General features: G+C 37.4%; 1 protein-coding gene across 1 annotated transcript in view; it reads left to right on the top strand.

Moving 5' to 3' along the window:
* Nucleotides 1–15768, top strand: part of LOC107595700 (voltage-dependent N-type calcium channel subunit alpha-1B-like) — a 132879-nt gene that overhangs the window by 97256 nt on the left and 19855 nt on the right. The window contains exons 23-32 of the mRNA XM_016286194.1: nucleotides 852–911; nucleotides 1227–1333; nucleotides 3324–3335; nucleotides 4899–4919; nucleotides 7282–7378; nucleotides 9746–9906; nucleotides 10319–10459; nucleotides 11545–11746; nucleotides 12928–13092; nucleotides 13360–13470. Coding sequence (XP_016141680.1) covers nucleotides 852–911; nucleotides 1227–1333; nucleotides 3324–3335; nucleotides 4899–4919; nucleotides 7282–7378; nucleotides 9746–9906; nucleotides 10319–10459; nucleotides 11545–11746; nucleotides 12928–13092; nucleotides 13360–13470 — 1077 coding nt within the window. The remainder of the gene's footprint in view (nucleotides 1–851; nucleotides 912–1226; nucleotides 1334–3323; nucleotides 3336–4898; nucleotides 4920–7281; nucleotides 7379–9745; nucleotides 9907–10318; nucleotides 10460–11544; nucleotides 11747–12927; nucleotides 13093–13359; nucleotides 13471–15768) is intronic.

Raw genomic sequence — 15768 nt, 5'->3', positions numbered from 1 at the left:
ATCTATTTGATAAATAAAGTTAACCAACTAACATTATACATACCCTTTTGGTTTCTGTACCCAGTATTTAAAAAATTTACAAATGCAATAAAAATATCGTTATTGGTACTCGGTATCGGCAAGTACCAAAAATAGAAGTATCGGTATCGGGCAAGTACTGGAAAAAGTGGTATCGGTGCATCCCTACCGCAAACACTGATCTTGTTGTCACTGTCTTTCACTGTAAGCTGGGGTTATGACATAAGTGGTGTTTACATAACTCAAGAACAGTCCTGTAGGGCAGCATGGCAGCCCTTGTCTGAACTGTCACGCTGAGGGTTGTCACTAGCCCCACTGACTGGCTTTTGCACCATATTTTTTATTTCGGGACAGCCCGTGAGCCCGTTAAGTGCCCAGTGTCACCGCATTAGCCCATAAGCGTAGCTTATTAAACCTTGCTCTCTGAATTACAGAGAATTACGTGTAAACATGTCTGCAAGAATCCCATAGTCCACTGTCTTTTCCTTCCAATTGATTTACTGCGCCTGATCGGCTTGTCCAATGAATCGTTGCTTACACCCAATATTTCTCAGCTGCTCATGTGGGAGGAATGAAAGGGAGAAAAAAAACTTGAGTATTTATTTGAAACATCTGTCTTTGTCTCTCAAAAAATACAATGTACATCATGTCTGTTCTGTTTTGGAGATTATGGAATTACTCGCTGAATCATAGCTGCAGTAGGGCCAAACACTATGGTTTATGCTAAGATTTTTATATTATTTATGGCATCATCCACTTTCATTTGCTCAGTCGGTCTGTGGGACTGCAGAAATACAAAAAAAATAACTGCTTATTTCTTGTGGTTGGCTCAGGTGCTGAAATACCTAGATTACGTCTTCACTGGTGTGTTCACATTTGAGATGGTTATAAAGGTAAATAAAATCACCTTTCATTTATTTTTAGAACTGCGATATTAAATCATTTGGATTTTAATTTTCAATCAGTTTATTAAATTTAAAAACCTGAACTTAAACTTGAACTTGAAAACATTGTGCTGCTTAATGTTTTTGTTAATACTGATACTTATTTTCCAGGATTCTTTATTGATTAGAAAGTTCAAAAGAACATCATATTTTGAAATATAACATTTTGTAACATCATGAATGTTAATTTTGATCAGTTTAATGCATCCTTGCTCAATAGAATTAATACATGTTTGTTTACCACTTTTTTCATCTCCCATCTAGATGATCGATCTCGGGCTACTGTTGCATCCTGGGTCTTACTTCAGGGACCCGTGGAACATACTGGACTTCATCGTAGTCACCGGTGCTCTGGTGGCCTTCGCCTGCTCGTGAGTGACTTTTTTTGTTATTCTGTCAGAGTGGAGCAGACAGAGCGGTCAGAAGAGCAGACTGTCAGTTCAAATCCAGCAAGAGAGCATTCAGTCGAAAATGAAGGAAACAGGATGTGGCTGTTTGCTGTTTAGTATCTGAGATGGAGCTCTATGATGAGGGGAAGTGTGGCATCTGTGTGTAGTTTGGTCTTCGGAACTGAACGGTTTAACGTGCACCTGTTTTTTTAAGCTCATAATAGGATTGTGTATAGCGCGCACACCTGTGCTAATGATTCGGGTTTAGTATTTCCCACAGGAGCTGAACCAGACAGTTGCAGAGAAGGCACATTTCCCAGCAGTTTGCTTTTAACTCTTATTGTTCCTGATCCACCCCATGATAATTAGTAATGATTTCCTAAATGTTCTGTTACTCTTCTAGTTGAATTAATTCATGATTTTCAACTGATGGGTGATAAAACAACAATAAAATCCACTCACATATAAATAAAATAGACTCACATTAAAGTATTTTTTCATTTAAAAATTAAAATTTGCTGAAACTTTACTCATCCTCAAGATTTAGATTTGGAGAAATTGAACATTACATCACTTGCTCACCAGTGGTCCTCTGCAGTGAATGGGTGCCATCAGAATGAGAGTCCAAACAGCTGATAAAAAACATCACAATAATCCACAAGTAATCCACATGACATCAGTTAATGCCACATGAAGTGAAAAATAAATCCATCAAGACACATTTAACTTGAAACCATTGTTTCCAGCGCATCTGTCCATAATATTGCATTCTCCAATGGAAAAGGTCATTTTGTCTGAATCCGGAGAGAAATATGCACAGACTAAGCACTGTTTACAAATGTTTACAACAGTTCAAAACAAATATAAACATGGCTTTTGATGTGAAAGGACAACAGGGGATGATACTTTTCACTGAAGGAAGCATTATTATGGATTATGGACTGGTAGTTTGGCCAGAAGCCAAATTATTGTGATTTTTTTATCAGCTGTTTGGACTTTCATTCTGACGGCACCCATTTACTGCAGAGGATCCATTGGTGAACATGTGATTTACCCAAATCTGATCTGAAGAAGAAACAAACTCTACATGTTGGATGGTCTGAGTGTGAGTACATTTTCAGCAAAGTTTCATTTTTGGGTGAACTGTTCCTTTAAAGTAGGGACCTGAGCCATATCGAGAGACCAGAATATTTTAGAGTCTTGGGTGCTTGAGCCAAAAAGTAAATTCCTTCATAGCAATGCCCTTGCAACCACCCACAACAGTAATGTATTTTATAAAGCCCAGTGGATACAATTTCCTCTGCAAGGCAAACATAAATGCACACGCTCGGTTTGACAGCGCGTGTGTGATTTGTCTAATAAATGCAAGGTCTAGTTTGAGTGTGGCTGAATCCTCTTAGTTGTCATGTGCAGATGCTCAGCTGTCTCTCTCCACCTCTACAGTTGACGGAAGGACCATGGGGTGCTTTAAAATAGCTGAAAAAGAGGTGATAGAAAACTGCTCGGCTTTTGAGACCAGCCGTTCTTGTGTGAGTTTGCAGCTGTATTATTCAGTAGCACAGAAATTGTCCATCAGCTCCGATTGGCACCTGTGCTTCCGACGGTGGCACTACAGCATATCTAGGCATTTGTTCAGCTACGATTTGTTTCAATTTTATACATGCAGTGTGTAATATTGATTATAAATGTGTCTCATACTGTGTTCTGCTCTTTCTGATTCACTTGTGTTTGTCTCTCTTTAACTGTGCTGTATCTTCTCTCTCCTGTGCTGTTCTTCAGTGGTTGATAGCAAGCTTGTGGCCTGTGGGCTTTAATGTTTCTCATTTAGTTTTTTCTTTCTCCGTCCGTCTTTCTTTTCTTTCTCTGTCTCTCTCTCTCTCTCTCTGTCTCTCTCTCTCTCTCTCTCTCTCTCTCTCTCTCACTCACTTTCTTTATCTGCCCTGTCCTTCCCTCTTGCTTGCGTTGCTTTCAGGAGCTTCATGGGGTACGCATTTGTTATTACCTGCTTCCTGTGTATCTGCCTGAGTATGAGTGTGTGTTTGTGTGGATAAGGAATCGCTAGACCAGTGCAACACATTCACAAGATTTGTGAAACTGCACTACTGCGGACCACGATTGGGCATGAATTCTTAAACTTAATACACTTCAGCAAGTAAATAAACTACTTGCCAATTGTTCATTATTTAATCTGTATTCATAAGGAAGCCCAATGTAATGCATATTTTAAATGTAATTGTAAGAAAGACAGAATGACACTCACTGCTGTAAGATAAAATGCATACCAGCTGTCTACTAAGGAAAAGATAGTTATGACTTAAGCCCCGTTCACACTGCCTGAGACTTTTTCGCTGTATGTCGCTAGACTCCGTGCTGTGAAGACGCTTGTGGGCGTTCCTACTGCTGTCGCTCTAATGTTATTGGTAGACTGCACGTCTGGACATATCTGGACATATAAAGTGCAATCACAAACTGTATATTGCCGGTAAAACTAAGATATCATTCTATTATGACTAGGAATTAAACTTAAAAGAAATAAAAGCACCATTCTGCTTTTGGAGAGTGTTGTTATATAAACTACAGCAGTGGCCGTGCATTAAATCATTAACCGGAGCTAAACTGCTCACTGCATCATATAAATAACAGCTCGAACCATCAATGTATGCATCAAACTCACTTAAACAGCCAACAGTTTCTTTTCTACGCATCATGTTTTTTTATATCCATGCATGTGGTTACAGTAAAATCATATAAAACAGTGAAATCGCTCAGGAAATCTGTCCTGTCTTCCCTGCACTCGAGACGGTGACGTGTGAGCGCCACTGACAGATTCTTCACTCCTATTGGTTGTCGCTCGCGAAATTCGCTGTTCATTTGCATAAAGTTAAACAATTCTTAACTTTTGTCACTTGACTTGCATCGCTTGACACACCCACATTCTGTCGCCAACGGTCACTGTCGCTCGTGTCCCCGGAAGTCGCCAGCTGTCCATTGAAAATTAATGGGAGCATGTCACTTTGTCGCTGTGTGTTGCTGGCAGTGTGAACGGGGCTTTATACACCTTTTATTTTTACCTTTGTAAGAATTAAATCTATTTTACTTGCTGTACACAATCAGCATCTATCACCAGGACTTGCATGAACCTTCATGCATGTGCTTTCTGTTAGTGTGTGGGTGTGTGTGTGTGTGACATTTGCCAGTCTGTAACCTTTTCACTTTTGTTACTTTTATCACAGTACCATGTTGCGATGTCTCTATATTTACTGCTGAAAGTGATTTATCTTGCAGAGATGTTACAAACAAACAGTAACTAATAATCCCTCACTGCATCATGTTTTTGATTATTGTAATGTTTTATTGTGCGCTGGAGTTGCTTTGATGCTTTTAAATCTTTCTTTGCTGTTCGTCCACCCAGTGACCGCTCTCTTCCGTTCTGATGTCATTTAATCTGCATTTACTGCTTATTCTATGTCTGTGACGCGGCTTATTATGTGTTGTGTTTCTATGTTTGTGTACATGTGCATGGTTTTTCATCGGTTTCCCTCGTCAGATCGCAGCAAAGCGTGACCAGGTGGGGACAGTCTATATATCTATAAAAACATACACTTTACCCCCCCAACCTCCCCACGGACCACTCCAAACTCACAACCCTTCAACTCTTCTGCTCATTCAGCCTTTGTAGAAGAGGATGGACCTACTTTTACCCAATGACTTGACCTTTGACCTTTGCAAGGGCTTATAGAAACTACTACTCCTACTGTTTCCAGAGGACAGCCACCCTTTATGCTAACAGTCAAACAAAACCTGAATTACTACTGATAATTGCTATTAAATTGTAGTAATTGATAAAAAAAAAAACATCTGCATATCGGATATCAGAAGTTCTGCATAAGTAAACTGCTTGTTCAGTCAAACAAAACCTGAATTACTACTGATAATTGCTATTAAATTATAGTAATTGATAAAAAAAAAAACATCTGCATATCGGATATCAGAAGTTCTGCATAAGTAAACTGCTTGTTGTGATAGATAGATAGATAGATAGATAGATAGATAGATGATTGATTGATTGATTGATTGGAAAATACATTATGAAATATAAATCATATAAATCATTAAAGTTTTTGTTCTGAAAAGTATGTTTTACTGAATTTTAGATAATTTGATGATTAAAAAACTTCCACAATTTCCACAAATTAATCAAGCAGTACAAATTAAAAAATAATATTACCACAAAACATTCCCCGATTAATTAATAAAATATTTGGTAAAAATTTGCTTAATTATCACAAAAACAATGCGAATTATAATCTTAAATTTTTATATAATTTCTTTTTCAATTCAATTCATGTTTATTTCAATAATGCTTTTCACAATGTACATTGTTGCAAAGCAGCTTCACAGAACATGAAAGTTCTATTATGAATCTTGTGTTTTCTTTGGGCTTAAATTTGACCCGGATATGTGCTTGACCCTTGTATCAGGGTGCATCAGGTGGCTTTATCCTGTCACAAACATTAGGCAGAACCACTTAAGCACTGGACCTGTGTGATGGGTGCCTGGAGACAGATGGTCCTCTGAAATCTATGGGAGTATAGTTGACTGTCTCATTGGGCGGAGATCCACATGCACCCCTGGGGTGTGCTGTGAGACTGACAGACATTGCATGGTCATTGCATGCCAGTGTGCTAGAATCTCAACTCCTCATGGGATAGAAAAAGTAAGCAGACAAGTCACAGAGATAAGCTATGACTCCCTAAACCTGGCATTTTCTTTAGTATCAGGACGTGTACTCGCTCAGTATGCTTATTTGCCATGCCAAGCATTTGAAGTTTTGTATTTTAAATAATGAATGTTTTTAAGACACACAGGCACAGAAAAAGCTTATCTTGATAGATTATCTATGACAGTCAATTTCAACTGTCAAGGAAATATCTCACCGGTCAGAAAGGACCACTTTTTTTGCATTAAACAAGGTTGAAATGGAGGTCGTTCTTGTTCATCGACATGCCTGCTAAAGTTTAGAGTAAAAGAGTTTCAAAATAACCTTTTGTTATCTTTTCAGATGAGTTCCATTCTGTTGAGCTATGTAATTTCAAATGCCATTCATTGTGAATCTGCCTTACAGCAGCTGTAACATTCAGAAAACGAATCATTCAGTGTGTCATTGAGGTTACCTGTCTTCAGTGACTTCATTTAACTTCCAAGTCAATCCTGAAAAAGTTAAACTGTATGGAACTCGAACAACAAAGCGACATTGATTATTCAAACTTTAATAGGATTTATTTTATTTTCAGTTCACTTTATTAGTGTTTCCTTCTAAGGCAGGCATCACTGTTATGAATTTATACTTATTAGTTTATACTCAAGGTTAGGGATTTCAACTACAAAAAAGTATCAAACTTCATTGTTGGTTTACGATTATTGGTCTTGCCTGATGGATTATAAAACAAGTGAAAAATGTCTTAAACTTGCAGTAAACCAGATCGTAACACCCTGGCAACCACCACCAACACCCTAGCAAAATGGTGGCAAGTTTTCCAAGAGCAATAGTTGTAAAAATTGGCCTTTTTTAGCTTCCCAGCATCAGACTATTACTTGGCCAACTGTGGTTTTTACAAAGAGACCATCCCTGCTGAATGGATTGTTTCTTTGTATCTTTTTCTGGTGAATGATTGTTATTTTACAGAAATATTAAATTTATCATCAGTCTCAGAGGAAGGTTAGTTTCTGTAGAATAACCTCCCCTCGAAGGCATGCTTTCTACTAACCAAATAACCTCTAGCTAATGTAATTCTGAATTACATGATGAGCTGGAGGAAGTGATTAGCTCATCATAATGTAATTTAATTGAATTCAGGCTTTGTGCATGTGCAAATGTGTGATCGCAGGCATGTTCGAAATGTCTCTAAGTCATTGCTTTTTCCTTACAGAGGAACTAAAGGCAAGGACATCAACACTATCAAGTCCCTAAGGGTCCTTCGAGTCCTGAGGCCCTTGAAGACCATTAAACGTTTGCCTAAACTCAAGGTAATTCCTACTATCTGGATCTTAGCCTGCTTAGTTCTTATCTTACTCCTCTGAGAGCATGCAAGTGGAATTAGGTGGTTTTAGTTGTAAAATTATATGTGACCCGTGCTGTCAAAATGAGTCGGACTGCGCAAGGTCTAATTTTGAGCTACAGGCAAAAGAAGTGAAAATGTCAATTTTGGTCGAATTTGAGGTTTTCACAAAAATGTGTTCATTTAGCTGTCTTCTAGCGATCCCAATGGGCTCCAAATAGTATTTAAACATCTAAAATTATCTTTATTTGTACGGTTTCTGAGAGTAGTACCTTTTTCTCTGCTCACTTCTGGACGACTGCTGCTGCTTCTCACCACAAGTTGTAGGTTTATCGTTGCAAAGTGCAGCATTCAAGCTTTGTGAATATTCATATCGAATTCTCGATGACATGAGTACAAACCAATGAAATATGATTTTCAAACCCATGCTTATGAAAACGAAACGATCAAGCTGACTGACATTTGCAAAGCGTATGCATAAGACGCGCCTCTCCGAGAGTTCTCAATCTCTCTATAAAGCACATTATTGCAAAATATGTCTTGGCGAGGTTCCCACAAACATTATCTTTTATGTCTTACATGAACGTTTAGTTAATGGTTGGGGAAAAATCTGATGTGTAACATTAAATTCCATCCATGCATTACAGTAGGTTTTAATATAGATCTGTTTCAATGTTAATCAAACATTAAAAGAAAAAAAGGGAATCACTTTACTCACTTGATTGTTTATCTTTGTGCATCTTTGTTCTTATTTTTTTAATAACAAAGATTTTGCTATATTGTGATTAATAATATAGTAATTATTATTATTAAGAAAAGAATTGTAGGAAAATATGCAACGTTGCTTGGTGATTTTGCTTTGGAATCTTCCCGAAAACTTTAAATCTATTTTTCTTTAAATCAACTTTGCTACCTTCAAATGGCTGTAGCTTAGTTTTGTCTGATTCCAACAAGTCATATATCATTTTGAAGGTATTTTAATGGAGAATGTGAAAATAAAAAGAACACATTTTTGAAAATGTGCTCATTCGGACTCATTTTGCCAGTACGGGTCACATATGATCAGAGACACCGCATTGAAAGATTATCATTCATTAGAACTCATAGCAAATCTATCAGTTCTGATCTATTAGTTCTTCATTCAGTCAGTTGAAATCTTGGCAGTCTGTTCAAATAATTAGTAAGTAAGGAGATTCATCACAATGGAAATAGAAAGTCAAGTCAAAATGAATTGTTGGATGTGGTATTCTCTGCATTTTGGCCTGGTTGTGTATTGCTTTTTCTGGCAAATTTAGTCATCCAGGTGATCCATGAATAATGAAAATTAGGCCTAGTAGGAGATTCATCACAATGGAAATAGAAAGTCAAGTCAAAATGAATTGTTGGATGTGGTATTCTCTGCATTTTGGCCTGGTTGTGTATTGCTTTTTCTGGCAAATTTAGTCATCCAGGTGATCCATGAATAATGAAAATTAGGCCTAATATGCTATTCTAAATATAGCCTATGATAGACAGCTGTTTAATATAAATATGTAAAAGATAAATTACATTTTAAATTGGTTAATCTAAGTCAGAGTAACAAGTGTTTTCTGTTTTTGTGTCAGTGTTTCCCTAGGTACATTATGTGTGTTACTGTGCTTGTTTGTGTGGACGTTTTGCAGGCAGGGATGATGCCCCTTGTGTAGATCTCCACATTAACAGCCTTGCTGCATCTTTCTCTCTAATCAAATCACACACTTAGGCACACAAACAAATCGGTTTAGAGACACTCACTGTTATCTTATTACATGGCTAAATTATACATTTAAACTTACATTTCACACCATCATTTATTCATTTGGCTGAAGATTCGTCACCAGTGGCATTAGAACAAATAATAGACTAAAAAATAAAATTGAAGTTTAGTTTAGTTACAATACTAATGCACAGATAAATCCTCACAGGGCCACTGAGACATTTATCCTGCCTACGGAGATCTTATTAGCATTAATGCCAAAAAAAAATACACTACTCAGTGCTAATAATGATACCCTGAGGACATTAAATGAGCAGAAATGACAGAAAAATGTCCCCCCCCCACACTCCTGTTTTATCCTCTGCCTAAGTGCAGTCATGTAGAGCAAGAGGAGCAGTAATTAATTAAGACTTTGCCACAGCCTACAATTAGTGAAGTTGTGTGCTTTCACGAGGGTCTGGTGACATTAACACACAATGACACATTCTTCACAGATGGATTTGACGAAGGTGTGCATTACTGTCTCCATGTGGCAGCGAGGCCGTCCCATCCAGAAGATGTTTGCAGGAGATCTGATTTGTGCTGTTTGTGTGTCCTCAGGCTGTGTTTGACTGCGTGGTGAACTCTCTGAAGAATGTGCTCAACATCCTCATCGTTTACATCCTCTTCATGTTCATCTTCGCGGTTATTGCTGTGCAGCTTTTCAAGGGGAAATTTTTTCACTGCACCGACGAATCCAAAGCCCTGGAGAAGGACTGCAGGTACAGCTGTGCTCTGGCTGGACTGTCGGGATATATTCTGCATGATGGATGAATGGAAGGAGGGAGGGAGGGAGGAAGGAGAGAGGGAGGGAGGGAAGAAAAAGAATGAATGGAGAGAAAAGGAAAGGAAATGACAAGTGAATGAATGGAAGTGTGGTAGGAAGGCGGAGAGAACAAAAAGACTGAAGAATAAAAGCGAAGGAAGAGTGAAGGAATGGATGGAAGGAAGGAAAGATGAAAGGAAGGAGAGCAAAGAAAAAAGGAAAGGGAGGAGAAGGACAAAAGGAAGTAAAGAGACGGTAAAAAAAGGCAAAGGAGAGGAAGTGGGAAGGAAGAAAGAATGAATCCAAGCAGGAAGAAAAAGTAAATAGTAAATAAAGACAAAGTTCAATTTTGATGTGTCTGTACTCAGGGGTCAGTTCCTGGAGTTTGGCAGTGATGGACTGGCCTTGACACTGCCGCGCGAGTGGAAGAAGTATGATTTCCATTATGACAACGTCCTGTGGGCCTTTTTGACCCTGTTCACTGTCTCTACAGGAGAGGGTTGGCCAACGTGAGTCCACACACACACACACACACACACAGTGATCTTATAGGGACACTCAATGTTGGTTTTCTTATGCTGATCTCTTTCTCCTTTTACTCTGTCTGTTCTGATTAAGTTTTTCTTCTTGCTCAACTCTCTCTGGTGTAATCTGTGTTCCTATCCATGCTCCGCTTTCTTAATTTTAACTCCATGTTTTCATAGAAAAACACATACTTTGTTAAGAGAGACTCTGCAATGTATTGCAGAAAATCCAGAAAGTTTTTTTGCATTTAACTTAAATCCCTCTTTAACATTCAAGAGCTGCTCTGGTACTCTGTGATATCGACGCATTTCTTCTTGAGTTTTTCGTGGACACAGATGTAATCTTAACTATTGCATGTAAACACTTTTTTTGATTTTTGACTTAATGCCCTTTTATAGAGAGGGTTAGTGAGAAAATAAACGGAAAACAAAAGGGAAAACTACAGTTAAATAGAAAAGTGCCAGAAACTAAATATGTATTAAATTTATATAGTGTAATTTTTTTATTACTAATTTAGGTCTGTGGTAATCTATTGTTTGTTGCATTAGTATTACAAGTATTACATAATTAGTTAAATAAATAAAAAATCACTGTGAAATTAAAATGGACAATTTTTATTTTTATGGAATGTTAAAGTGTTTATTATGAAAGATTTACTCTTATTTAATTTTTTCTCACTTTTTTTTTTTAAATCACTGCCTGAATGACAAAATTAAGTTCTGTCTCACTGTTTCACTCTGTTTTATATATCTGTTTCACTCAGATATATGTCACAGAAGAGGAGAAAAGACAATACAATTTCAATCTCAATTTCTGTTTCATGACTACTTTAATTTGAATAATTTTTATTATTATTATATTAAAATATAATTTCATTAACCATTTTTAGTTTATGTTTCCGAGGAATCCCTTAGTCGTTTTGAAAGTAACACCATACCTTATATGCTTTTGAAGATCTGTTCACTGTGGTGGACACAATGCATCAAAGGGTTAAAAATGAGAAAAACGTATCATGATCATCTTGACGATGTTTGATCATCTTACTGACATTCTCTTGTTGGTTCTCTAGAGTGCTGAAACACTCTGTTGATGCCACGTATGAAGACCAGGGTCCCAGTCCGGGTTACCGCATGGAAACCTCCATCTTTTACGTAGTCTACTTCATTGTCTTCCCCTTCTTCTTTGTCAACATCTTTGTGGCTTTGATCATCATCACGTTCCAGGAGCAGGGAGATAAAGCCATGTCAGAGTGCAGCTTGGAAAAGAATGAGGTAGGATGGGACAGTTGAAGGCTTACATAGTCAGTTAAAATCAACCGTGAGCAGACGAGTAAATGGGGTGACGGCAAACTGTAGGCACCATTCACTGTTGCTTTAACTGGAGTTTCAGTGTATGCAAATTCAAGGTCAAAGTCTAGTTTCATACATGCACGAACAGTTGTGAGATGCCTGGAAGAGAAGCACTCTTAAGAGAATTCCTCTCACCTGTGTGCGGCCAGCGCACCTGTCCATCTACATCTCCACTACCTTGACACTAAACTCCTTTGACAAACAGATACACACACAAAGCACACACACACACAAAGCACAAACTTAAACCCCAGGAGGAATTACCAGACCAGTCAGTCAGAACTCTTTGAACTCTCTGGCTTTGTTCTAAAACCTATTAAGTTGTATTGTTGTCCAAACTGTTATTGAACATCATTAATATTTGATTTGAAGTGCTTTACATAGGCATAGAAACTAGCGGGTGTTTAGTTGGATGGCCAGCTGGTCTCCTTGCCTGATTAACTGAAAAGTGCTCAAAACCTCTCTGAAACCAGCCAACAGACCAGTCTCTCAACCACCTTAAACCATCTTATGCTGGTTTAAGTTGCCGGTTTTTTAGCAGGTAGTGCTAGTAGTTGTAATTTCTGTATGCATTTATAATAATTAAATAATTAAATTTGAAAATGTTAATTAGTTAACTTTTTATTTGTTTTGTAAATCATAATTTTGTTATAATACAATACTGATTTCTATTTGTAATGGTTACTACTTACTATTTTGTAATTTCAGGGTCCAGTTAGGGTCAGTTTAACTGCCAAACATCATAATGCAGCACTTGGTTTTTGAACAGCTCGATAATCTATTTTTTCTGATGTCTCTATATTTGTCTCTGTTCTTTATCTATATATCTGTATCTTCTCTCAGAGGAGATATTAGCCCGTGTTTAAATATTAAACTGCTGTAGCTCTGATTTGTGCAGCTGGTTTAATGTTTGTCTTCTAGAACTCATTTGTTCACAGCCTTTCATTCGTTTGATTTAGAGAGCTCTGGGAATACCAATGCTGTTCTAGTAATCAAACATGGAAAGATCAGGGTGATGAGTAGTTTTGTGCTTGTAGACATTCACTTCAACACTTTGTTGAGGAGTTCTTGTTGCGATAATTGTGCTTTGATTTCATCTACAGCGAGCTTGTATCGACTTTGCCATCAATGCCAAACCTCTGACACGCTACATGCCGCAGGACAAGCAGTCTTACCAGTACAAGATATGGAAGTTTGTGGTGTCCACTCCGTTTGAGTACTCCATCCTGACCATGATCGCCATCAACACAGTGGTCCTCATGATGAAGGTAAAAAATTTATCTTCTATGTCATTGCTGTGAACCACCTTGTGGACTCTTTATTTTTAAGTTGTAGACAAACACTGAGCCATTCCATCACACAGACTGAGGCTCAGCAATGCTGATTATTGCATATGAAATGATGTGCGTGAATATTCAGTTATGAATACGTCATTTCTAATTTTAGACTCCTGAAAGCCTGTTTTACAGATCTTTTGAATATTTGAGGGAGTGCAGAGTGAGTCACTATCTCTCCGTGTTTTTCTTCTTCTGTAGTTCCATGATGCTCCTAATCCATATGAGGACATGTTGAAGTGGCTGAACATCATCTTCACGGCTCTCTTCACGCTGGAGTGCATTCTCAAGGTCATTGCCTTCGGCCCTCTGGTGAGAATGGAAAGACTCTGATATTACTTTATCATTACAATCAGTGTTTGATACGAAACTAGTCATTTGATCCACGTATAGCACAAATACATACAGCAATACTGTGAAAGTTCAGTTAGTTTACCAAAAAAAAAAACACTGCACTTTAGTCATTTCAGGCTTTACCACGTAACTATTTTTTTCTTCCAGTATTCTGGTATCAACACAATTCATATTTAAACTGGTAGAACGTTTTTGATAAAACTTGATTAACTCATTGTTACAGTCAACAAAACACCATGCATTGGGGCTTTCGTTTATATTCTGGGAAACATCTGCCATGCAAAAACATACAATATCTGAAAAAAAAAACATAAATAAAAACATATTTATCTGCAATGCATACAGCACATACATTTTGCTGTCTAATAGTGCAGAATAAATTGCAAGGTGGACCAGACTTTTTGCTGATAGTAAAAACTCAAAACTAGTTTGATTCAAATTTGAGAGGAGCTGAATAAAGTAAGAGTATGAATGACTGATTTGAGTGAAAAGTGGAGCACTGTTGGTTGATTGACCAGCCCGCAGGGCTTTCGGCAGTGCAAGAACTGTGAAATCAGCGAGAGGCTAATGACGGCCCGGTGGGTGAGAAGAGTGTGGTTGGGTGTACAGTAGGAGCAGTGGTGTGTGCAATGTATCATAAATCTCTCTTCAGTGCCAGCTGGTCTGACCTGCAGCAGAAGGTCTCATCTCAAGCTCCATTTCCATTTATGAGGCTCATTTATTAAGAGCTTTTCTGGTGCGTGATGCTTGCGTTTACCTCCACCTGTTCGGAGCTCAGGGTTGATGAATGGGTCTCGCTCATGTTGTTCTGTCTGGGATCCATGTCTCACAGCAGTCAACTAATCTTTGCTCCATTCAGGAGAGGCATGAACCCAAGGCTAAGACACCTGACAGACTGTCCTGCCATGAAAGATCTATTACACGACTCGACAAGCTCTGCATTTCAGTCTGCCTGAGTTTGTGCGTGTATGATTCTCTATATTTGTAAGAGCCACATTGTCCTCATTAGAATTGTAAAAGATTTTTAGAAAGAATTGTCTTCACAAGTAAAAACAGTCCATACTTAAACTAAATCAAAATGGCAAAAGAGCTCTCTAAGGAATAAGTGTACAATTAAAATGGAGTAATTATAATTAATTCATTAAAAAAAAAATTCAGATCAGCTGAAAAGCTCTGAATTACCATCTACAGCACCTGCCTTTTAATGCAACATCATAACTGAAATTAAAGGGATAGTTCACCAAAAAAATTTAAATTGTCATCATTTACTCGTTCCAAACCTGTATGAGTTTCTTTTTTATGTTGAATATAAAAGAAGATATTTTGAAGAATGCTGGCAATCAAACAGTTGATGGCTCCCATTGACTTCCATAGTATTTCTTTCCCTACTATGGAAGTCAGTGGGGACCAACAACTGTTTGGTTCTTCAAAATTCTTCGAATTATCTTCTTTTGTGTTCTACATAAGAAAGAAGCTTATACGGGTTTGGAACTATTACCGTTCCTTTAAAGCTCATAACTTGCTTTTGAACTAGTTTGATAAAGCATGCTTTTAAGCTTTTAAAATGTAAATATTGTAAGGATGGTTTCCCTACGGTGGTTCAGGCTGTAGGATTGCCGAATGACTAAAGAAACGTTATCAGCACGATGGTATAAAACTGTACATTTCTAGTCTATTACCACCCACTGCCACTTATACCAACGACGGAAATAAGCGCAGTTAGAATAGCTACATATGTGGGAGAGCATTGCTATTGTGTGACTATTGTATTGCAATAGGTAGCACTTTAAGATTAACCTTGAATCAAGACTAGTTAGCACATAATTAATAATTGAAATGGTTTAATAACAATATTTTGTTATGGTTACACTTGAATTGGTTACAAAATAGATGAAGGATGGTAAAGCATAGTTAATTGTACCCAACATGTAAAATATTACCTGAGAGAAAGAGATAGAGAGAGGGGAGAATAGAGAGAGGAAGAAAAAGAGGGAGAGAGGGCAGAGACCCAAGAAGAGCTCCAACAAAGAAAAGAGACAACAAAGAAAAGAGCCAGAGCGGACAGGAAAGCAGAAGTCTTTGATAATTTTTGACCTTACAATATAATAAATAATAGTACTCCATTTTTACAAATGATAAAACTATTGTAGAAATTAATTTTGATATTAAATAGAATATAATAATTTTAGCAATTTGTTATAATTATTTACAATTATAATAGAAAAATAGTTTATATGTTATTTATGTTTGTGTATG

The sequence above is a fragment of the Sinocyclocheilus grahami genome, unplaced genomic scaffold (genome assembly GCF_001515645.1).
Source record: "Sinocyclocheilus grahami isolate Dianchi unplaced genomic scaffold, SAMN03320097.WGS_v1.1 scaffold207.1, whole genome shotgun sequence".
NCBI lineage: Eukaryota > Metazoa > Chordata > Actinopteri > Cypriniformes > Cyprinidae > Sinocyclocheilus > Sinocyclocheilus grahami.
Note: the sequence above shows the minus strand (reverse complement) of the source record. Positions and strands in the feature narration are given on the sequence as shown.